The sequence below is a fragment of the Aptenodytes patagonicus genome, chromosome 22 (genome assembly GCF_965638725.1).
Source record: "Aptenodytes patagonicus chromosome 22, bAptPat1.pri.cur, whole genome shotgun sequence".
Classification (NCBI taxonomy): Eukaryota; Metazoa; Chordata; class Aves; order Sphenisciformes; family Spheniscidae; genus Aptenodytes; species Aptenodytes patagonicus.
This window is the reverse complement of record NC_134970.1, coordinates 2,069,213-2,092,754: the sequence shown is the minus strand read 5'-3', so window position 1 is coordinate 2,092,754 and position 23,542 is coordinate 2,069,213. Positions and strand designations below refer to the sequence as shown.

At 51.1% G+C, this 23,542-nt stretch overlaps 1 protein-coding gene across 2 annotated transcripts in view; it reads right to left on the bottom strand.

Annotated features, from left to right (window-relative positions):
- The window catches only part of PLXNA2 (plexin A2), a 210,290-nt gene that overhangs the window by 56,558 nt on the left and 130,190 nt on the right, over nt 1–23,542 (bottom strand). For both annotated transcript variants that reach the window (XM_076358294.1, XM_076358293.1), the window contains exons 5-9: nt 17,636–17,736; nt 12,489–12,612; nt 11,285–11,438; nt 9,984–10,080; nt 6,191–6,305 (exon numbers count right to left, since the gene is read on the bottom strand). In XM_076358294.1, the coding sequence (XP_076214409.1) occupies nt 6,191–6,305; nt 9,984–10,080; nt 11,285–11,438; nt 12,489–12,612; nt 17,636–17,736 (591 nt within the window). The remainder of the gene's footprint in view (nt 1–6,190; nt 6,306–9,983; nt 10,081–11,284; nt 11,439–12,488; nt 12,613–17,635; nt 17,737–23,542) is intronic.

Sequence of the window (23,542 nt, the reverse complement as noted above, 5' to 3'; positions counted from 1 at the left end):
ATGAATATGTTATGGACCATTATCCTTCCTGGCCACTGCCTTTCGTGAGACGACTGTTAAAGAAATGCTTCTTCCTTTAGAGACATGAGAGAGGACTTAACAGTTTCAAAGCTGTAGTGCTGAAAATGCTGGTAGCAAAAATTGTTCTGCCGTCATTAGAGATGAGTAGGACATAATAGATTTTTTCCTTTGGTTTCACTGGGAGAAAAATGTCAGATTGGGATTCTGGTGGAAAAAAGGCATGCAGCCTGTGAGTGCACGCCACTCGGGGAAACACCGAGAAAGGCAGCCCCTCTGTGTTGGCTGACAGCTACAGTGATCACACTAATAAGGGGATATACATTTTGGGATGGAGGGATACACAGGAAGATGCCATACTACCGAAAGCCCAGGGCACTCGTGGGGAGCCACATTGCTGCTGGCAGTTGCTGCTGAATTTATCAGATGAGTGAGTGAAGCTGCAAAAGCTGCAGGAGCTTGCGGAGGATGCGGGGCTTGCTCAGACGCTGCACGCGTTGCAGAAGTGCTGCCGGAGGCCCCCTCTTCCCTGTTTGTGCCATTTCCCATCCAGGCTCGTTGTTCGGCTTTCAGGTCTTTTTTGTCCATTTGTTTTTCAAATTGCTGCCGCAGAGATGTCCACGCACGCCCCTGCACACACAGGCCTTCCCCTGGAGCGTGTGCGAGTGGGTACGGTCTCACGAGGGTGTTGCTGCAGTAGCACCTTGGTCGCACGCCGTGCACGCAGAGTTGAAGGGGGGTGATGCCCTATGAAAGCGTGCCTGGCAGGTTGGTTTGTCCTTTCACCACCTCTTCTACGTGCTACCTGATCTAAAAGCCAGTGCTAACATAAATTATTTTGTTAGAGGTATATCGTCAGCTTTAGCAATGCGTCTGTCAATGTTTATTCACTTCATAGGAATTTCGTGATGAACTGGGAAGCGGTTGGCAGCACCAGTCCTGCTGCTGGGATCGGAGCCGTGTGGCTGCGGCAAAGGTCCCCTCGTGGTGGTAAATAACGAGACCATCCCTGGTTTGTAGGGCTCAGGTCTGGGTGCTCGATTCTGCACTTCCCCGTGCTAGTGCGAGGAAGACCTGAGCATCCAGAAAATACAGAATAAAAGGGAGAACTGCAGCCAGTGGAATACACAATTTGTTCCTTAATCAGTTTACTTTGTTTTTTAATTCATGAGAAGTAAATCCTGCAGTGAGTTAGAAAGGCCATTATTGCCTCCTCTCGCTAAACAAACACACGCTGAATCCTCTCATTATCCTTCTTGACTTCTGTTCACCAGAATAAACACAAATCAGAAGATCTGCTGGAGAAAGACAAGACTCCGACGAATGAGTGGCACAGGCTCTCGGGAATATTCTGCGTATGAAGTATCATCACACACAATTTACAAAGACATTTTATGTTTCTCCAACACTTTTTAGCCTCAAAGACTCCAAGGTCTATAAATACCTTAAAGACCCGCGATATGCATCTGTCTCTGGAGTAGAACAGAGCAACCATGGTTATTATTTGTGTTTAACAGAGCAGTTTTAGCAGGTCAAATCTTCTTGCTCTTATTTGGAAAAAATTGCCTCGAAATGGCAAGCATTTCTTTTGACTATGGGATTTAACCCAAATGGAAGAAAATACAATGTTTTCGTACTTTTTGTCTTAAAAAAAAATGTTCCACAAATGTTAACTTGCTACACACATTTTAAGGTTATAAATATAAACGAATCTGGCACATGAATGTAAACCCCTGGCTCACAGTTGTGTTCCCAATGATATAAATTACAGTACCTGTCACTCATGGAAACACATTATTCTTCATTTATGCTACTGAAAAGGAGAGCAGACCTTGCTCCTTAGAAACCAAACATGAAAAGAAAGGCAACTGAAGCGAAACTTTTCTCACTGGTAAATTCCTACCCAATGCCCTTTTGTCCTGAGCTCTGTGCCGTATGCGCCTGCTGTAACCCGGGTCTTCGCCATGAATTTATGAAGTACTGTGATATTTGCAGCCATGCAAAATACGGAAGGCTGGAGAGCCTATTTCTCTCTCATAAACAACCCTTTGTGTACCAGAGGTGAGGATAGGAGCAATTCCCTTGAACATGGCCAGGTTACAGGTGGGAATGTCTCCCTCCGGCTCCCTGCAGCGCTCCCATCCCCTCCAGCCCCATAGAGCACTTTCCTGCGTGGCTCTTTCCTCCTCCGAACACCAAAAGCTGTAGGTTATATATACCATAAATCTACTGATGAAAAAAGCGTTGCCAATAAGCTCAAACCAATCTTCTCAAATTGAGATGAGTTAATCTTGCCGCAACTGGGCTTTTTGTTACTATTGGTACTTTTTCAAACACATCTCTCCAGAAGTGAGATGTGACCCAGCAAAGTCATTTGCTGATTTTGGTGGACTTAGATGTGGCTCTGAGTTATCTCCTGCACATCCTAGTTCCCATTCAGGTATTCAACGGTGGGGACTGTAAGGACAGAGATGAGGAAGGTTTGATTTTGTTTTATTTCATTTCCTTCAAAGCACATCAAGCAGCACTCAGCATCCAAGGGCACAGCCAGCTGCAAAGGTGTTGCTCTAAAAGCAATGAGAATTTAAAGGAGTCAGACCAGAGCCAGAAATCTGGCTCTGCACTAAACTCTCGGAATCTGAAACACTCCGTCCCTGATTCAGCATCTCACATGTGGAACTGGCATTAGATGTCCACACAGTGGACATCAAAGACGGACGGGATCCCACATTCTGGGAAACTAATAGGATTTATTTGGTTCTAGCTCTCCATTGGGATGGGGTGTAAGGATATGTTTATAAATCTACACTCCTCTTCATCTGCATGTTTTATACATTTAGAGAGAGACATCTTATAGCCTCGCACACACACAAACCCAACCACCTCAGACACATTAAAATGATATCACAGGCCTGATGGGAAGCTTTGCAAAGTGAGACAATCAGCGCTACACACCCACGAGGCTTTTTGGAGAAACCCTGCTTTTGTGGGTGCAAGCCAGCCCCAGACCTTTGCCTTCCCACTGCTCTTTGGATAGCAATGTCTAAGCAGGCACCTCCTGCAGACAAATGAAGCCTCAGGCTAAGAAAAGGCTGAGAAAATAGAGTTGCTTATCTAATTATTAACTCCTAGAGAACTGGCCACCTAGAAACAGAGGCCTCAGAAGAGTTGGGTTTACCCCATGTCAGAAACTTCCCACCAGATGGAGGATATCAAGAACAGCCAGCTCTGACCTGGAAGACATCTCTGCTCTAAAGGCTGCGAAGGGTTCTGTATTTATCTACCAATTACTCCAAACCAAACACGCTTTGCACGCTTTCACTTTTGCAAATAGAACAGCATGATGCAAAACAGAGATCTGACACTCAAGGTGCATCATTTCTCTTACCGATGGCTTCACAGGCCACTCGCTACCCCCTGACAAAGCACCAACCCATCTTTGGAGGCTGTCCTCTGCATCACCCGCGTCTACTGCTGAGCTCTGCCCTCAGGTGTTAGTAAACAATTTCTGTTGACAGGGCAGGCGGAGAGACAGAAAAAGCTTGTTCTTTTGGCTGTATTTTCATGGAAAGCAGGGCAAAAAGGCAGTATTTAGCTCGGTCAATATAGCCAGAAGATTGCAAGGACCAACTGTACAGCTCATGAAGAAGGGCTTTCTTTTCCCCATCACCTTGTAAAGTGGCTGAGGCTTTGAGCTCTTTTCCCTTCTCAAGACAGACAACTCCTAGGAGCATCAAAGGGAGTTTGTTACATATCGAATCCCACTGGGACACAAATTCTGATGGGCCAGGAGTAAAAGGGAATATTCAAGATATTTTCTCTTAAATTAAATATAAAAGCATGAGAAAATTTCCAACCCCGTGTGAACACGTGTGCAAATCTTACGTGAGAAGAGGCACATGGGACTGAAAGTAGGGCAGCACGCGCTGGCGCTGCTCCCTCCGTGGCGGACGCACTGCCACGGTTATCACCGCAGCGGCTCCAAACACAGCCGACTCTCTGCTAGGAAGGGAGTGATGTTGGTAAGCACAAACATTTTGCTAATACATCAGGCCATGACACAATGAGAACATTGTGATCGGAATTGTTTTAAGAGAGGAAACTCTTTATGAGGCATTTATTTCATGTCTTGTGTTAGCCGGAGTGAAATGCCCGTAATAAAGGCATTAGCACTGCACTGCGTACCCCAGTGGCAACTCATTTGCCTTAAATACGCCAACAAATTAGTTTTTGGTGGCTGGTTTTGCCTGTGCGTTCAGTGGTCTGGAGAAGTCATGAGGAACAGTGGAGCATCTGTATTGTTATCATCAGCCCTTATCAAAAGTTATCACCAGGAAAGTGTTAGATATCACTTAACACCCCCTGGTAAGAAACAACCTCTACAAGATGAAGACGACCGAGGAAGTTCTTTGGAGACGCGACAGTCCTGTGATCCCAGCAGGAACTGGCAGAGATACCAACTCCTCCACTCGCTCCCTCTGTGTGATCTCAGGCAAGTTCTAGGCATTCCCAGGACAAAAACAGAGATAATGGGATTGCCCTACTTTACCAGAGACTTGTCAAACACTTCTGAGATCATGGGGTTGAAGCCCTATAAAACTGAGAACTACAATTGTAAAGCCTGGGAAGACAGCGATGCTTTGAGTGTGAAGGAGAAAAACCCTGACATCACTCGAGAGAAGGAAAAGCAAAGGTTTTTGCTTTCTCTTGTTGTGTTGAAAGGAAGTTTCTTGACTTTGAACTGGACTGAGAAAGCTTTTGGTTTGTCCCCAGGGTGGATGCTTCTCCTTGGGCATCTGTTCCCTTTGCCGCATGGGGCAGCTCTTTGAGGCTTCTGTCTCGTCCCTTGCAGGTGGCAGGAGGCAGCGCCGGCTCCCAGTTACGCTGTCCATCCCTCGGCTCTTGCAGATTCCCACCGAGGTATGTACACATGCAGTTCATTAACGCTTCTTGCCTTGTGTCTATGTGCCTCCTGGTAGCATTTTAACCAGAAAGACCCGTGAGTTAAGTTTCAAGTTTATTATTGGTTTAGCAACAGCCTGGCAGCTTCAGTCACTTTTTTTTAGCAGCTCCATGTTTTACTCTACTGACCGATCGCTCCTGCTTTTCCATATCTCCATTACTCACTGAAGGGTTTGTCTTGATGCTGGCTAATCTTACTCTCCTTTCTTTTTCTAATATTTGTATATGTCCTCACTGCTGCCTTTCCCACTTTCCAAGACACTCAGGATTTTCAAGCACCTTTTAAAGCCTTTTTTTTCCTTGCAGCTTTAGGACCTGCACCCATTTCAGGTGCCACAAAGCTACGTGTAGGGGCAGTAAGGTGAAGACCAGGCTCCTACCAGCATCAGAGGCTGTATCTGCTCTGTACTTGGTGAACCTGGAGCAGACAGCACCATGGGAATCAGACAAGACAATGGGCGCAGAAACCCCAGACCAAGGGGTTAGAGGTAACCTTTGATCAGGAATTCGTGCTAACAAACTCCTTTCCTCCATGGACCCCTCTGCCTCGGGACACATGGAAGATCTGGCAGAGCCGTTAACGGCTGTGCCTCCTTCAAACTGTTGAAAGCATTTTTGGACTTGAGCCCCACACTTTTTATTAACTGCTAAGAGAGATGGCTCCTGGTCCACAGCGCTGGATCCCGAATCAATTCTCTTTTCCAAAGTCTGGGGCTGTTCATGTCTGTAATTCCCTTCTTAATCAGTTTACTGTCAGGCTCCTGCCATAGATTTCAGACCTGCCAACACAACCCACTGAATGAGTCCCACCAAGAGCTCTGCACCTGACTCGTTGCTTGCTGTCGGGCAAATCCCGGCACGCCTTGTACGTAAAGCGGAGTTGCTGAAATCTGCTGGTCTTTGAGAAGTCTTTTGAGACCCCTGAAGGAAAGCACTCCAGCAATTACAGTTATTACTGAACCTGAGCATACCCACATATCAGAGGTGGGATCAGCTTTGGCGTTCAGGTTGAGACATATCATTTTTGCTAAACTGATACTTTCTTGCTACGCTCCTTTAAAGCTGTATCTGCACTTTTTGATGCCAGCCAAGAGAGGAGCCCCGACCCATGGAAAGTTGAAAAACCTCACATAAGCATTGGTTACGCTGATTGTGCCATAGAAAAGCAAAGAAGAAAGAACTCAGGAGTACTGAAACCCCGGTCTGGTACCTCAGAGACGTTGATCCGTCCCTCCTGAAAGGAGCACGTGGTGGGGTCATGGGTGCAGAGGTTCCGGTACTTGCACCAGTGGCAGCGGAAAGCGCTGTTTACACAAGACAGGCACCTGGGGGGGAAAGGAGGAGTTACAGAGGAGGTTATCACCTTGGGAAGTCTATACAGTAATAGAAAGGCCCAGCCAGAAGTCCAGGCTCAGGGTCCTTCATGGGAAAATAATTTCTTTGGAGGGATGTTTTGATACAACAAAAGTAATGAACAGGTTTGGGAAAACATGCACTCAAAAGACAGTCTTTAAGCAACCTCACAATTCATTCAGTAATAAAATACAAGTTGGGATTTATTGCACATCATTGCATTGGCATAAAATAAAGCACAATATTGCGCGGACACCAGACTTGATTTTTAGTTTCTAGAAAGTGGAAGACAAGGCAAGCCTGGCAAAAATTGGATCGGTTGTTTTACAAGTCAGGAATGCTTCAAGTCAATGGTAACACTTCTGCTTGGCCTTGGAGTGGAAAGAGTCCAGCAAACGCTTTTGATTCATGTTGGAAGAAATTAACTGTTTATGAAACATTTTTCATAGAATCATAGAATCATTAAGGTTGGAAAAGACCTCTAAGATCATCGAGTCCAATTGTCGACCCAACACCACCATGCCCACTAAACCATGTCCCTAAGCACCTCGTCTACACGTCTTTTAAATACTTCCAGGGATACTTTTTGAAATACAATACTTTTTGAAATACAATACTTTTTGAAATACAATACTTTCTGAAAGAACGCAGACCCTTTTCAGACATGGGGTGGCCCAGCTGCCAGTGAACTGGTTGGGTGGTTTTTATTCCACACTAACTGGCTGCCAGTTAGATGCACGGTCCATGACAGCTGCTAATATTTGCAGTAACCACCTCCTCCATCTCTGAGGCCAACCCTCCGTGCCACATGGCAGCGTTTTGGTGACCGTCTGCTGGCGTAAGTATAAGCTGTGCCCATGGGATTCAGCTCCGCATCGCAACCTGCGGCTCCAGAGACCGGGGTGCTGCCTGGAGCGGGCAGTGCCCGGAGCAGGGATGCGCCGGAGCGAGCCCAGGGTCAGCGCAAACAGAAGAGCATCACCAGGGAATCGGGAGCATGGCCTTAGGTAGGAAATCGGAAAACGAGGAAAGCAGGTCTCCGGGCAGGGCCTCTCTCGCCAGCTGGGCAGAGGTGCCAGGGCAATGCCTCTCGCAGGCTTCTGCCATGAGAATGCGTGTTTTAATAACTCAATTGTATTTTCCTTCTGATGCATTCGTAGTGACCTTAATAGCTAAGGAAGCTTATTCTAATCACGCGTATGCAAATCTGGGGAATAATATCAAGTGCTGCAAGCTTATTTAATTGCTCGTTTGTTTGACCCATTTCTGTCTCCATTTCGGTCTGTAGCACTTCTCCCACCCGCCCTCACCTGGCCTGGCCCTGGCCTCCGGCTTTCCCGTCTGGTGCTGGTGGAGCTCTCTGCTTCCCCCAGCACCGCTGGGTCCGAGGGAGGAGGACCTCTCCGATCACCCAGGCCAACAGCTTGGTTCGGCACCTGTCACTGTACTGTGGTTTTCTGGCTGCTGCTTTCAGCTCTGCTCAGCTGAGCAGGGCAAGGGGCTCCCAGCAGGATCCTGAGCTCTCAGAGACTTACACCAGGTCACCACCTTTGCTCTTTCATCCCGATCCAGCTTTCTTAAGGACTACCGTCTCTCTTTTGCTTCAGAAAGTGCATCTCTCCAACTCATCTGTTCCTTATTAAAAGGGACTTAACACAGAAGCCACCACCACATTCCCTGAACCACCTGCAGGTCCCCTGGGACACAGGAATTCACGGACCTGAGCGCTGAACCAGCTCAGCCTGTTTGTTCACAACAGCTGGATCCAGCACGGGAGGTTTCACAGAACCAGTCTGCAAGAGCAGCATGTTCCTGCCCAGCCCCAAACCCTTCCTGCCTCTCTTAGCCTAATGCCAGCTCCCAAGGGGTACGTGCTTCATACACCACAACCACTTCTTCTGCTTCCGTGCAGCCACAAAGGCCACAGCTGCTCCCCTGCTCTCTCTAGACACCCTCACCGTTGCAATGAAGAGTCTCAGGATAAATAGGTCTCTCTTGTCCGCTGGCTGAGACCTGTATCCCTTTCTCCTTTTTGCACGCTGTGATTCATTCCTGCCAGGCTGGCTCGTGCCCTTGTTGAACTCACTGATAATGAGTCTGGTATGATGTAAATGCTGCAGAATCTACCACCACGTTAGCACTTTATCTCCAAACAGGAGCTGGTAGAAAGGCATGGTCAGATGAAGCCAAATGACAGGCCAGAAAAGATGCATTGCCTCTCCCGATTCAAACCTCCACTCCTAAGTGAAAATAGGGGTCCCCATGATGCCATCCCTCATGCAAATTCAAAAACAGGAGAATGCAGAGGAACCGCTGGAAGGACTGCAAGCGCTTGCAGCCGGAGGAGAGGCTGGTGCTGTACAGCCTGACTGAGGGACAAGGACGTAAGGACAGAGTTGTGCACGAGGGGTAGCACAACAGGAGGCAGGGATCATTGGGATAACGGATACGGACCACCATGAGAGGCAGCATGGGGGGACTGAAGGACTCACAGGGCTCCTTTCATCCCGGTACCTCTGCTCTGTGCTATGGCTCAAAACAAAATTAAAAAAAATTGAATGCATGCCTAGAAAAACTGCAGGCCAGCCAAGCCCATCAGCACACACAACCCTCTTCCAAGTGCAGCAGGGAAGGCCCCATAGCTTGAGGCTTCAAATCCAGTGCAGAAAGATTGGGAGTGACCCTGTGCTGGCACTTCTTGAATCCCACCAGCCAGCTCGAGCAGCAAATCACGCTCCCGCAGCAGAGCTGGCAGCTGACCCTGCTGCCGGAGATGCTGCCCAGCCCCATGGGTCAGGCCTGCCTTTTGCTATCTGACTGCTAGCAGGTCCTGCCCATGTTTCATTTTGGTGCTTTGGGGCTTGCTGTGTTTCCAGAGAGAAATCTATAAATGCTTCAGGTCTGTAAACAGGTTTTTAAGGCCAGCCAGCTGCGTGCCGCCTTTCAGCAGCAGATGTGCCCATGGGGGATATGTCTCCACGATGCTCAGCAGTGCTGAGCCCCCCAGCCCCCCACAGAGCAGCCCACCATGCCTGCTGCATGCCTGCGCTGCTGTATCAGGCTCTCAGGGCTGCTCTGCCCAACTCCGGGGAGCTCCTCCTGCCAGTGCTCTCGCTTACCCCATCTAAACTACAACCGCTGTCCTCAGACCCCAGGGCTGGACACTTCCAGGTCAGTCCCTGCCACCGTCTCCTCTGGCGGCCATGCCCTCCTCTGTCACCCCGTGGCGCATCCTCACAGCAGCCAGCACCCTGCTCTCCTGGCCGGTGCAGCGTGGAAGGGCTCTGCCTCCTCCGGCTGCCTGCAGCCCACCTCCCCGGACCCTCTGCTCTGCCTTCACCAGCTGCCTGTGAAGATGCATCCGAGTTCACAGTTGCAGGATCGCGCAGCTTGGGGGCACCAGCAGGTTAAGGTTTTTTCAGGCTCACTCTGCCTGCATCTCACAAGGCAGAGAAAGCTACACATGCACCCAGAGAAGTTCAGAGAAGACAGGGACCGGTGGGCTCCCCTTCTACCGCACATGTCTGCTGGCTGAACCAAGCAGCGTGATAAACCCCCCGGCTGGTCCCAGAGCCCAGCATCCATTTCCCAGCCCTTTCTCTTTTTAGCCAATGTTTGGCTCCGCTCGGGGACGTGGAGGGAGCACTCACAGCTGGTGGGCACTGCAGTTGTAGAACTTGAACTCCGTGCTGACAAACGTCCTCCCCGTCTCCTGTGACTTCAGCTGCAGCACCACGCCGAACCAGTCTGGGGATGCAAACCAGAGCCCGTCAGCCCCGCCAGCAGTAACAAAGGAAGCAACAGCAGACACGGGGGCACCCGATCCCCGCCTGCCAATGTGCTGAGCCATCTGCTTCTGGGATAGAAGGTGGAAGTCAGGTTGCTTTCATTTCCCTGCTCCCCCAGGCATTGGGCCCCCCACCTGCGGTGAGTCTGCAGCAGTTCCCCAAGCTGGGGGCCGAGCATCCCACCAGCCGGACCTGCCCTTGAGCACCTCAGGGCGCTGGGCTGGCTGTCTCCAGCAATGCCTCCAAACCAAATCAGATTTGATGGCAAAGTGCGTTGGAGATGCAGGGTCTAAATGCTGCCTTGGGTCACAGCTGAAATGAGTTTGGGATCTCATCCCATTCTCTAAAGGATTCTGTCTCCAGCATAAAAACACTAATTCAGTCTACTCTGAGAAGCAGCCCAAGACTAGAATAGGAGACAATGCTGAAAACGAGGGCATTACTGAAGCTCTTTAGGAGCCTCAGCACCGGGTTAATTAAGAGCAGATTGCTCTTCCAGAGCTGCGCTGGGTAAGCCTACGCTAGCCCTGCTACCACGCCAGCTCTCAGCCCCAGTGTTCACCAAGTCTCAGGCTCCATATAACGCCTTAGGAATACAAAGATATCAGCAGGGAAAAACAGTTGACACCTGGAAGGATGCCAAGGAGAAAATGAGTTTTAAGCAAGTAGCATTTTGGTTATGGGAAGAGAAAATATGACAGCAGTGACATTAATGAAGAAACAACCCGAAGATCAGGACCGAAAAATAGAAACTGCATCCACCTACTCGTGGGTGCTGAGCCAGGCTGAGGGGGGGCTCCTGCCTTCTAGATCCACCCAGTGTGGCAAGGCTGCGAGGCCTTGCCCCACTCATGAGCCACCCCGGGGGGGGGACAGACGGCTCCTGTCCTGTCTTGGGGAGCTGTCTGGCAGTGCAGGGAGGGTGTAGGGACAAGGCAAGCACGTGGTGCTGCCTGCTCCCAGCCTATCTTTCCCTGTGTGGGATGCATTTCTTAAGGACAAAGCATATTTAGCTCCCTGGGTTCAATGGTCTTTGACAGGAGCATGAATTTCTCCAGCAGCAGCCCCAAAGGGTCTGCACCACCCAGCAGATACTTCCAAACCTATGCCACACTTTCTGGTGGCACAGACATCGTATTGCTGTCCAGAAGTCAGTTACTTACCTTGATCCACAGGTATGGCAGGAACATCTTTCGCTGCTGGCGAAACACACACAACCCGGCTGCCCGAAACCTGCCCTTCCACCTCCGTCAGGTTTCCGAAGAGGCAGGTGACCCCAGCCGTCAGGTCTGGAGCATCGCTCACCAGCAGGCTGAGCTGCAGCCGGGGAGAGGAGGGGCAGAGGGGAAACAAAACACAGCCATTAACCTGTTAGCAGGCAGAGCTGCCTGAGTTTCCTTCACATTTTCATTACCTGCTGTTTCCCCATTCAATACTGATCCCCTTAAATTACCCGTCCGTCCACAGGAGGTGGCCAGCTGCCCTTTCATGGGAAGCGGAGGAGGAAAAAGAAAGCCAAGGATGCAGGTTCTTTACCGATACAAAAACTGCCTTGCTGAGCCTTTGGGTACTGCAGTTCAGGAGAGGTGACAATGGCAGCTTTTCATCCCCCTGATTGCTCTACAGAAGCATTGCCACCCCCAATGCCCGTGTCAGGAACCTGTGACAGCAGCAGCGGCGCGTTGCCTCTCATGCATGAAAGCAGCAACAACCCTCTGCACGCACAGCAGCTCGAACAATTTCCCTGAGCTGCAACTGCCCCACTGCACGCACGGGAGAGACAGCCCTGCTCCGGGCACACGTGGCCATCGGAAAGGAGCGAGTCCCCACTGACCCCAGCACGAATGGGGACTGTCCCCATGGCAAACCGGTGCCTGAAGGGGTGAGTGCCCTCCCAACAGCCCCATGCCATTTCGACACGAGTGCCCGTGGGCAGGGGGGGCAGCCGGCCCCAGCAGGGAGTGGGAAGGGGCTACAGCAAGGCCAGCTGCCGCGGGGTGCTGGGGGGCTCGGAGAGCAACAGCTGGGCTGCTTCAGAGAGTCAGGCCTGAGCACAGCTCACAGATGAGGTTTTTTGGGAAACAAAGCCTTTCCTTTCAACAGCTAATGAAACCGGACCAAGAGAAATGTGAGCTGAGGCCCAAGGGGAAGGGGAATTTGTTTCTGCCATCCCCACCCCCTTCTTCCCCGGCTCGGATGGCCCCTTTCCTCCCCAGTCCCTCTGCGAGCCTGACTTCATGGGAAAACATTTGTGCCGATGAGCAGGGAGAAAGGCTGGAAAACGGTCTGTTCACTGTGAACCTGAAATATGCTGGAAATGCCTCTCACCAACAGGTCTACCCCTCCCCGCTTGCTGGCAGCACCTACCGGGAGGCTGTGCTCGGAGACAGAGATGCTGCTGGGCTGCACGGTGATGCTCATGCACTGGCTGATGCTGCCTGCAAATCGGTACAGCTCGTCTGCTCGTTCGCAGCTGTCCCTCGGGGAGCACCTGCCACACATGAGCACACATCAGAGCACAGAAAGCACCTAGGGAAGATGTCAAACAGCACGAGGTGCTACAGCTGACCAGGGGTGAGCTAAACAGGAGGGCAGAGCCTGGGCCAGGGGAAGGGGGAGTTATCAGCAGGACTGGGGGCAATGCTCTGCACCGGGACCAGGTATCGGGCACAAACTCCAGGTTAAGACCAAAGGGCACTGAAAAATACTCTGTGATCAGAGGAAAGGCAAACCACAAGTATCTCAGGAGCAATTCCCAGTCCCCCCTGCACTGGGACACAATCCAGAGCTGCTAAGTCCCATGTGCCAGCAGCGACAGCGGGTGCTGTGGGTGCAGGGTGAGCCAGGCACTCTGCCGCTGCTCGGCTGGGACCCCTGCAAGCCATAAATTCATAATCTGCACAGAAACTAAACCGTAAAGCAGTAACAGGCAGTAACAAGATGATGCCTCCGTTCTCATTAAAACAAAAACACATAGTTCATTAATCATCTCCTCCTGGAGCTGAGGAGTGCAGCAGGGTGAGGAACGGGACTTTCTGGCAGCTGCTGGCTGTGCTTTGGCCAGTTTTCATGCCTTGGGCTCCCAGCTCTCTCACATTCCCGCCATCAGGAATGCAAGCCTCCGAGCGTGCCAAAGTGACTAGGACTGCTCCTAGCATGCCGTGTGCTCCAGGATGGCTTGTTATCCCTGTTTTTCTATCGCAGGTGTCCTTGGAGCGGAGTGAAATTAAATTGCTTCCAGCAGGTAGAGGAGCACCCACCGGGAAACCAAGAAAGAATTATCAGTGTTTCAAACCAGGTATCAGAGACTGCAGCACAGCACTGGCATCCCTCAGTGATTTTCTATTTTATGTCATTTGGGAAAAATCCTTTTCTTCCAACCCCCCTCTCTGGGCGCAGATGACATATTGGCCTTTCGGTATTAATGGTCTTAATAAGCTATCAGCAAACTATCACTTTTCACTCATTGCTGATCTTGGACCCTATTTCAAATGGTGGCGCAAAGGTCAGAGGATCGAGATGCTGTCACCAGCCCCACATGCCACCAGCAAGTTCCCTTCTGACAGTTACTTGAGTGTGTGTTACTTGAATTAACAAGGTGCTGCTGTCAAACTGCTTGTTTTCCTGATTCCCTGTGGAGCGGCTCGGGCGGTCCCAGACACACACGTGCATCAGCAGAAACACCTCCTGCCCACGCAGAAGTTGAATTTTGCCACGCACATCTAGCTCTGACCAGCTGACAAGTGCCTGGAAAAAACAGGGCTTCCCGCTCTGAAACAGTGGACCATCATCCTCCCCGCGAGGCCGTTTGCTCTTGATTAAGGAAAGCGGAGTTTACACTTTCCCTTTCCAAATCACCCGTGTGATCCCCAGCAAACACTCTTGCTGTTCTCCTCACCCTCTCAGCTGTTTTTCCTTTTTTTTTGGAGTATAATGGAGCTAAATATGAATGCTGCCAAAGGAAGAATTATTGAGGTTTAAGTGAATCTGTAAGATAGCTTTAAAGTGAGCTCTTGACTGGAGCCTTTATCTCATTGACTCGCCGGAATGGCTCTTTTTTATCATACTATTTATGGCAACAGCCCTAACAGAGATAAATAGATCTGTAGACAATAACACACTTGCAGAGAGCAGCATATGGAAGTCTTGCAGGTTTCAAATCCCACTGGGCTGAAGAGACTCTTTAACAATCTCCTTGAGGCCTCTGCTTGCTCCTGAAGAGCGCTGTTTGTAGGAGAGGATGAACTTGCACGGCGAGCAAACCCCGTCCAGGAGGACACAGCAGAGGCGCTGGGCAGGGACGGGCTGCTCAGCCATCGCACTGCTGCCCCAGGGACACCGGGTGAGCAGAGGAGTTTTGCAGAAGGACGAGCACCTTTCCCTTCCTGCTGGTTTTTAGCACCCTCTCAAATGTCCTGTGTCCAGGATTCCTCAAAGCCAGGTGCAAGGCATGCGCTGCCCAAGGCCATCACCTCATCAAGCAGCTCTTTTAGGGCAGGAGTTACCAGTCTGCTTCGGTGCCTGCACCCAGCCCGCGGCCGGCTGCCTCCTGGGTTCAGGTTCATCGCCAGAGCTACCCCAGTCAGTCTGCGCTGCCAGCCTGACCGACTCCTGCTTCCAGAGCTCACTGCTTTAATCCTCAGAGATAGCTCATTCATGAGCATCACTGCTATCACTACCCTTAAATTCTAGGTATGCACGCATGTATGCAAGCACCGCACTGTGCAATAGAGCCTTAAGCCGTGACTCAGGCCTCTAAGAGACAACAATACATAACGAGCACACAAGGAAACTTTACGTAATATTGGATAACGAAAGCTTATCCCAGGACAACTCAGATCCTTTTACTTTTCCTTTATTATTCCTCTCTGGCTGGCTGTGTGGAAGGCAGGACACACTGCCTGATGCCACCTAGAATGGGGCAGTGGTCCGTCCGTCTATCTCGCATCCATACCTGTTCAGACATCCAACACATCATTTAAAATGGTGATTATTTTTTCTGGCTCCCTGATAGCTCAGTACCTGCATGTCCATGCTCTCAGCTAAGCCTCTGGCAGCTGCAAAGGTGGATGCCAAGTGCTCAGAGAGGAGCTGCCTTACGCGCTGGCCTGCCCTGCTCCTCTGCAGGGCACAGCTCTTGCGCAGAGATTCCCAGAGCTGCCTGGGGGTCTCGGTACCCCCAGGATACAGACCCCGAATCCAAGGAGCAAAGCCCCACAACAAGCAGTGGGGAGAAACAACTGGATTTCAATCCCCAACAGACTCAGTGCTGGTGTTTACCATACCCACACTTGCTCAGGTGGCGAGCCACTCTCTTGCTCTTTCAAGGATGAAAACGTCTGCTCTTCTGCCCCTCACCCTTTTTACCAGCCCTCAGAAAACACAGCGTGAGCAACTCACACCCTGACCCGCAACCCTTCCACTGAGCAAAGGAGCAGCTGGTCCATCTGACAGGAGGGACATGTAAGAATTAGAGGAGGGAGATGACAAATTAAATACAAACACTCCAGCGCTTGGGCCCTCCAAGCAAATATGAAAGAGGCTTCAGGAACAGCAAGATAAACTCAATTATTTACAGCTTAAGACAAAAGCTAAAAAACAATCATTGCTCCAAGCAAGCCAAAGCACAGACGCTCGAAGGGAAGGTTGAGAAATACCATCAGGGAAGAAACTCTTGTTGGGAATAGGTTAATGCTGAAATGTCATGACCAAAAGGGCAGAGGAAATGACACTTTTCTCTCCTCTTGACATGGAGGGTTTTCTCTCTGCAAAATGAAGATAACAACCTTTACCTGCTTCCCGGGTGGTTTATGAAGATTCAGTTCATTAGCATTAGGAAAGCACTCAGTGATCCTTGCAGAGGAGCTGCTGCAGGACTCTGAGGAGCAACACCAAACACACACACCTACAGATACTTGATGCAGCCGTCCCCTCCTGCTGCACAGCTTAGCAGCACCAGGCACTAAAAGGCCACTGTCCCCAGGCGAGTGGATGCTCTCGTACCCGTACAGCTGGTTCCGGGGAGCACCTACAGACCTGCAGCTCAAGCCAGATGCTGAGTAGAGCACGTCCCCTTTCCTCGCTTCCTTGTCCCCTCATTATCAAAAGGCTGTGGTGGTTTTTGTCCCAACTGCTGGAAAAGCACAGGGGGATGGCTGCCCCGAGGGAAGAGCCAAAGGGATGGGAATCACCAGGGACAGAAATCACTTCCTTCTGACAAAGTCGCTGTGACAGTAAAGACTTTCGGACACAAGTGCACATATGGTGGCTTAGCTGTAGGGCTGGACAGGCTCGCCTGAAAGGAAAAAAGCTTAAAAAAAAGAAAAAAAAAAAAAAAAAAAAGATGCCCAGGGCGCCTGTGCTCCACATTGCTGTGCTGCTGGTGGGGGCTGCTCTGCCACCGCCCCCAGCCCCTGCCTGCGTGGAGCCTGCGGGATGCTCAGGGCCAGTGGCTGCAATGGTTCTCCTGCATCTCCTCAAGTGTGGCAACGACTCTTTGCAAACCAAGCAAGCCTCGGGGAGCCAGTCTGCACCCCAAAGCCCACAGGTCCCGAATCCAGGCTGGATTTGCAGAGGAGCCTGCCATTCACCGCTCCCCCTCCAGCACCTGCTCCTCAGGCAAGTGGCCAAGTGCTGCTGTGCGGGTCCCTGAACTCTGCCTCCGCCCCAATTTCCATGCATTTAACGGGGCTGCTCTGCAAGCTGGCACGCGGCCGGAGGGATTTCTATTCCTCTCCTCCAGCCTCCTCGAGGCTTTCCCCTCCTCCCCTGATCTGCCTCTGCCTGGTGGTCCCCCTTCCGCCTTAGGAAGTGATCGTTATTATGGCAGGGCCGAGAAAGGAAGGACACAGACACCTCCTGAATGCAGAGAGCGTTTCCTGGAGCTCCCCTGAAAAAAAAACCAAAAACCCTTAGCCCTTTGTGCCTGTTGATGTGCGTGAGGCGCTGCCAGCTCCGAGCCCTGCACTGCTGGCTCTGCCCCATGGGGGACGGCTGGAGCGGAGACCCTCTGACCTTTCCTTGCAGAATTTAAATATCTCTTCCTGATACATTTAATAGGGCTTGGTGCTCTGCTCTGTTCCAGTGCTGTAACTTCTCTGAAAGCAAAGTCCCACTCATATAATCAAGTCTACTATTGCCTTTAAAAATTCCCTGTTAATTGGGAGGGACTTGTGGCTTGGGCAAGCAGGAGTGTGCAAAACACGAGGTCTTTGTTCCTACCGGTTTAAATTCTGCTTTCCCATCGTGTCCATGGCACCCTCTCCGTGCGGTGTGCGACACACCACTCCTAAAGCAGGAATTTGTTTTCCTTTATCTCTTCCCAGAAGCTCAGGGATTTTCGATGGCATTCCCGCTGCAATGCAGGGAACGTCCAGGGAAGGGAAGGATGGATTTAAGGAACTTCAACCTAATTCGCTTTTGCAAAGATTGCGTGGGAGGCGCTTGGTGGCATTGAAAGCTGCTTTTATCATCACCAGCAGCAGCTCAAACAAAATGGCCAAGGCTGGACTTACATGTGGTGGAGCGTGCACCAGCCGCAGTGGGGGTCTCCCGAGCTCAGGCACTCCCCGCAGGTCGTGTACTGCTCGCAGGACTCCACGGGCACGCGGGACACCTGCAAAGGAAGCAAACACATGGGCTCAGTGCTCCTCTCCGCACAGCGGGCAAGCGAAATGAGAGCAGCTCCAGGTCCTGCTTCGCCAGTTTGATTCGAGTAACACAACAGCGATTCACAAATGAATTTGTTTCAATATCCCTGCAGAAGCCAGCCAAGAAGAGGAAATATTGGGGACCGAGTCATGAAGTCACTCCGTCCCTTGGGTGCTGCCACACCATGAATCACGGGCAGCCCAGAGCCCGGCTGGCCTCCCGGCGCCAGCTCACCAGAAACCATCCTGATCTCCCTGCCCAGAGACGCTCCCAGGGCGAAAGCTGCGTCCTCTCCTCCCTGATTTACAGTTTGCTATCTTACACTTGCCGCGGGGGAAGCTGCTTCAGGGAGGAAAGCTGGCAGGGAATAAAATTCATTGGGATTTTGCAGGTTGGCAGCTTATTTAGCCTACGTGTGTATTTCACTACTTGCTCCTCCTTCGCCACCCTGAGCCCTTCCAGCACCAGCATGGGCTTGGCCGCCCCAGGCACGACCCCCGCATGGGCCACCCGTCTCTCCCAAGCAAGAGATGCCAGAGCAGAAGAGAGAGGGAAGCGCACGAGGGAACACCAACACAGACGGCTGCTGCAAACCCCCTCTCGCACTTATCGCACACACGAAAGGTCCCTATGCGAAGCTGAGGTGTAGCACAGTCCTGACCCGTTTATCAGCACTGAAAACCCCAAAGGCTCCAAAGTGACACAAAGCCTTAACCATGGGTCGTTGGCGTGACTCCAGTGAAGAAATTCCACTTTAACCTTTCCAACCCGTCCCTTGCCACCTCCGGCGGGCATGGTACGTTTGCATCACTTGTCCTGACGCTGCAGCGTGGTGCTCCTGCAATGGCCCTGCTGGTGCCAGTCCCTCTTCAATGCATTTACACTTCTATTATCAAATACTGTAAATAATTATTGCTGTCCCCAGCACAGCCGCCCTGCAGCGCAGGCTGCTCCCCTCGGGCCCCGGGAGTGATGCCTGCAACTGGCTGAAAATTAAAACAACTGTCGGCATTGCACTCGCTCTGTCCTTCAAAAACAGCGCCCGGCTCCCAGCAGCTGGGGCGCGCGGGGTGAAAGGAGCAGTGTCTCGCCAAACAACGGCCACTTTCACGCCAAGTGCTGTTGACACAGTGAGAACCCAGTTCCTCTCTAAACACGACACCAATAGGGCTGCTATTCTTCTTGTTTCCTCGGCCCTACTTAACAGCTTTTCCTAAAACAAAAATTGCGCGTGGATGTGCAGGGCTGGGTATTTTTTTTGATGAGATGAAGTCCGTGGGATGGGCACAGGGCTCAGCTTGGGGTACGCTAAGAGCAAAGCAGCCCTGGAGCTGGAATAGCGGGGCAGGGACCGAGGGGGTGTGAGAGGCAGAGCCAGGTACGCCAGGCATGCATTTAGCCTGTGATGGCTGTAAAGAGCTTCAGAAATGGAGAAGAGAAATGCAGGGTGATGGAATAGCACAGAGGTGTAAAGAAAGGGCTTGGGTTTGATTCTTGGCTGCAAAAGGCATCCGGGGTGCCCTCCTGGGGTCTCGTCTGCACCTCGGGTGGCCGCACGTGACACGCTTTTACCCGCTTTGCTTTTTCCCTCTCAGGACCTCAAAGCACTTTACAGACAACACGGTGGTGAGGGAGCAAGCCCACCAGCCCGGCGGCAGGCACAGCCTCCCCGGGGCGGCCGACCCAAGGTTTGGACGTGGATCTGCAGCCATGGCCCTGCAGCCGTGCCCACACCCACCCCATCGCCGGCGATGATCCAAAATTTCCCAGCGCAGACCAGAGATGCAGACATCGCACTGCTCCTGGATGGGAACCCAGGAGCAAACGTATGTTTTTCAAACCAAACAAGCAGCCCATGGAGCTGCAGTGGCTCTGAGCAGCCCCCGTGGGAGTCACCAGCCGCCGCAGGATGCAGCGAAGGGAGGTCGCTGGGTTTCCCCTAAAATCTGCCCAGCAGGTTGAGCCGTGTTGGTGGGATGGCTCTCACCCACCCTGGAGGTCAGGACAGCCCCCAAATCATCGGGTACTGCTGATCCCCCACCTCTTACCCACAATGTGAGGCTTGACAGGATCTGTCCCCGTGATTTATATGCAGCTCAGGGCTTGTTTTATGTTTGTGAAGAGCTAGATGCTCTCGTGGCGCTCTATAAATAACGGAGGATTTGAATTATATGAATAACAGTTCGTTACAGATGATTTTGTGTTAGGCATTTGGGTTCTTTTTCTGCTCAGAAGCTGTGGCTTCTGCACATGATAATTCTTTAAAAATTACACAAAAATTTTGAACGATGCCTAGAGTTGCAGGTTTCTAGCCCAAATGGGACCATTTGATCTTTTCTTTGTAATGCCTGCAAATGCAGGGCAGATAACTTTACCCGTTCTCCTCTTTGTGGCATTCAGCATTGGGTGACCGAAGCAGACCTGGCAGAGGCACGTGGGTGGGCTGGCACCGGCTGAGCTGGGGTACCTGGTCCGACCAAGGACATTGGGTGCCTCTGGGTCAGCACTTCTGTAGCCCTCACCGCTCGGATACACCCCGTGGCCGCAGGTTTCTGGTCCCTGGCTGGAGGAAGGTCTAAGACTTCAGGGAAGAACAAACCATCTGCTTTTCTTCAATACTTATGCCCGTGACTTTGAAATTCACCCTTCACAAAAATTAATGCCAGAAAACCCGCATTGCTTCCATACCCAAGTAAATGTTTAAATGAAGAAGTTCAAAAAGATTATGAACAGAAAGCATTTAAATATTTGCATGCATGAAAAAGGTTGGGGGGTTTTGCAGTACTTGCCCAGCTCTCACAGTACTAACGCATAATTGACCATCCTTACCATCCACGACCCAAATATCGAAAATATTCCGACCCTCTAAAGAATACGTTTCATTTTAATGGAAAAACAAGAGCAATACCATTAAGAATAGGATATATCCATCTATTATCCTATACCTGTCATGAACACAGAAGACTGAAAGCTATATTTCCTTCAGAGACAGTACAGAAATAAAGCTCAGATGTCCTTACTCTTCCTGACGGCAGGCTGGAAACACTCTCTTGGCTTTAAGTATTTTTAAACTGTTCTCTGCTAGCCTAATTATCATTACGAGACCAAAGCATTTGTGCATGTGAACCGCTCTGCTGGGGAAAGAAGAGAAGACAAGGAACACCAATGTCTGCAGGTGGAAGGAAAACAAGGATTGGGGCGGGGGACAGCGGACTCCCAAGTCCAAGAACCTCCCCCCATGCCCTCTTCAGCCACGGACTGCCATCAAGGAAAGAAAAAAGAGAGGGGGGATGCAAAGCAGCAGCTGAATAGGAAGGAAATAGTAAGAAAATGAGACAGAAAAGCACTGAAAGGAAAACCAGAAGGGAAAATAAAAGAGAAGAGAGCAGAGGGATTGCTGATAGTCTCTGGTATGGCAGCGGCCATCGCTGTCACAAGCACAGCCACCCGCATATCTCCGGCCGTCAAGCATCACAGCAGCACGCTGACCTTCCTGACGATGGGAGCGGATCCTGCTCGGCCTCGAAGGAGGCGTCCGGCGAGCCCCTCCTCGCGAGTCCCTGCCTGCACACCCTCCCACTGCCCGCGCCGGCAGCGCAGCTCTGCAGCAAAGGGGGAACGAGGCTTCAGAGGATCAGTCTCGGCAGATTTTATGGCCACAGGTGGCTCAAGCGAGGAATGAAACGTTTCTGCCAGTAACCGGATACAGCAGAACCAACGAAGTCTGGAGCGGTTTGTTGCCCGCAGCCGCGAGGCGGCTGATTGCCTGGCAGCTGCCCACGGCAAGGCAGCGGAGAGGGCAGCGAGGGAGAAAGGAGAGATCCTGCCCGCGAGCTGTGCAGTGCCGGCTCTGCGGGCCCACGGCTTGCCAAAGGCAGAGAGCAGGAAAGGAGTGGGTGCAGTCATCAGGCACCCGCTCAGTAACCCCAAATCGTGGCCACCGCTGGGTCCTGCCTGCCCAGCCCTGCTCCGATGGTCACAGGCACTCGTGGCATCCCCATTCCGGCATCCCGATCCCAGCGGGCACCAGCACCTCGCAGCTATGCATAACCAATGTGACTCCCATCTGTCACAGCCTGGTCTATTTGCTCTCTCATCCTCACCAGCCCCTGGGGCAGCTCTGTGTGCAGCAGAATGGTTTATTTGGAAAGGCCTCTGGTTTTCAGTATTTAGTTTTTAAATGCAAATACTTCTCTTTGTTTACATTAGAGAAGATAGGTCAGAGGAATGCTCCTGGCACTCAGAGCAAACATCTGAGAAGGTCTATCACCACTTCGGGAGTGTATTCCCCACCCCAGATTAAGCCCCGAGAAAGCTGTTGCCTGAACTGATGAACTTATCCGCAGAGCAGGAGCACGAGGTCCTGCGGCACCCAGAGAGCAGAGCCCCCGACTTCAGCCCCCATCCTGGAGCGCTCGCAGACCTCACAGCAAAGCTTGAGCTTTCAAAAGCTGATGCCGATTTTGGATGCCTTGAGATTTCTGCTCCAGCTACCAGAAACATGAGGCAAGAAGTCCTGAAGCCAAGCAGAGGCATGCAGGAATTTTCCAAATGCAGCCTCAAATCCTGCACCTCCTTGCCTGCAAGGTGGACTGCTGCTCCCCTGCAGAGCCCGGAGACATCCGCGAGGCCATACCTCTGCTGAAGCAGGCAGCAAGTCATTTCGGGGATAAGAAAAGGTGACAGGCACTCCACATCAGTGCGGTCACAGCGAATGCAAAATGATAAAGCAATTCAGCAGAGCTGAGGAGCATCTGCACGAAGGACAACAGCCAAGAAAACAACACTCCTGGGGAATTTCCTTACTTCTGAGGGCAGAGCCCTCCTCCCTCCAGCCCAATTGCTACCTCTCTTCCTTCTGTCCACGCCGAAACTCTGCTGCTGAGTTTTTCAGTTCCCTATTTATGAACCTGCTTCTCAATAATTAAATGATAAAGTCTCATTACCGCTTTCCTTGACTGCCTGACCCGCAACATCAGCAAAAAAACCCCAAACAAAAACCAATACAGACTCTCCAAAACACATGAACTCAAACTCTGCCAGCCCCCAGAGAAACTAAAATAAGCGCGACAATCCAGTTCCAAATAAATAAATACATAAAATAAACAAACAAAGCAAAGTTTCCATAGCTTATGCCTGCTACCAGCACAGGCCTCTGACCTCCCTGGCTGGAGACAGTGTCCCACTGCCACGGCACGCTGCCTGCAGACCCCCTCAGGGTGCTGGAGTTCAAACAGAAAATCTATTTTTAATGACTTTGGGTAGTGTAGTAGAGATGCCAACTAGTTCAATGTAATTAAAGCTATCTATCACTCAGTGAGCAGGAGCCCAAAGTTGATGAACTTTCCAATGAGATTTTATTCTTCCCTTCATTCATGAAAAAACACCACTTTGTGCTGCTGCAGGAGACACGAAAAAGTGTGGGAAGGCGCAAGGAGGACTCATCAGTTCCAGCCGCTAACGTGTCAGGGTGACAGAGCTGGGGAAAATAAAGCCAAACTTTCTCAGAGGCTTGTAAAAAGTTTGACAGACTCTTCTTCCCGCTGTTTCTCCTCCCTGTGCCTTCATGCAGAACTGTTCAAATCTGCAGTCCTCCTGTGATACCGTTTCTGCCAAGGAAAAAACCAGCGTGCAGGGCTGCGGAGCACTTGTTGCTTTGCTGAGCAAGACCTATGGGTCCAATCCGCCCCAAGCTGTATGAAAAGTCCTACCTGGAAATGACTTATTCTCGACTCGAGCAGAGCTGGTGAAGATCTCGGACACACTAAGAC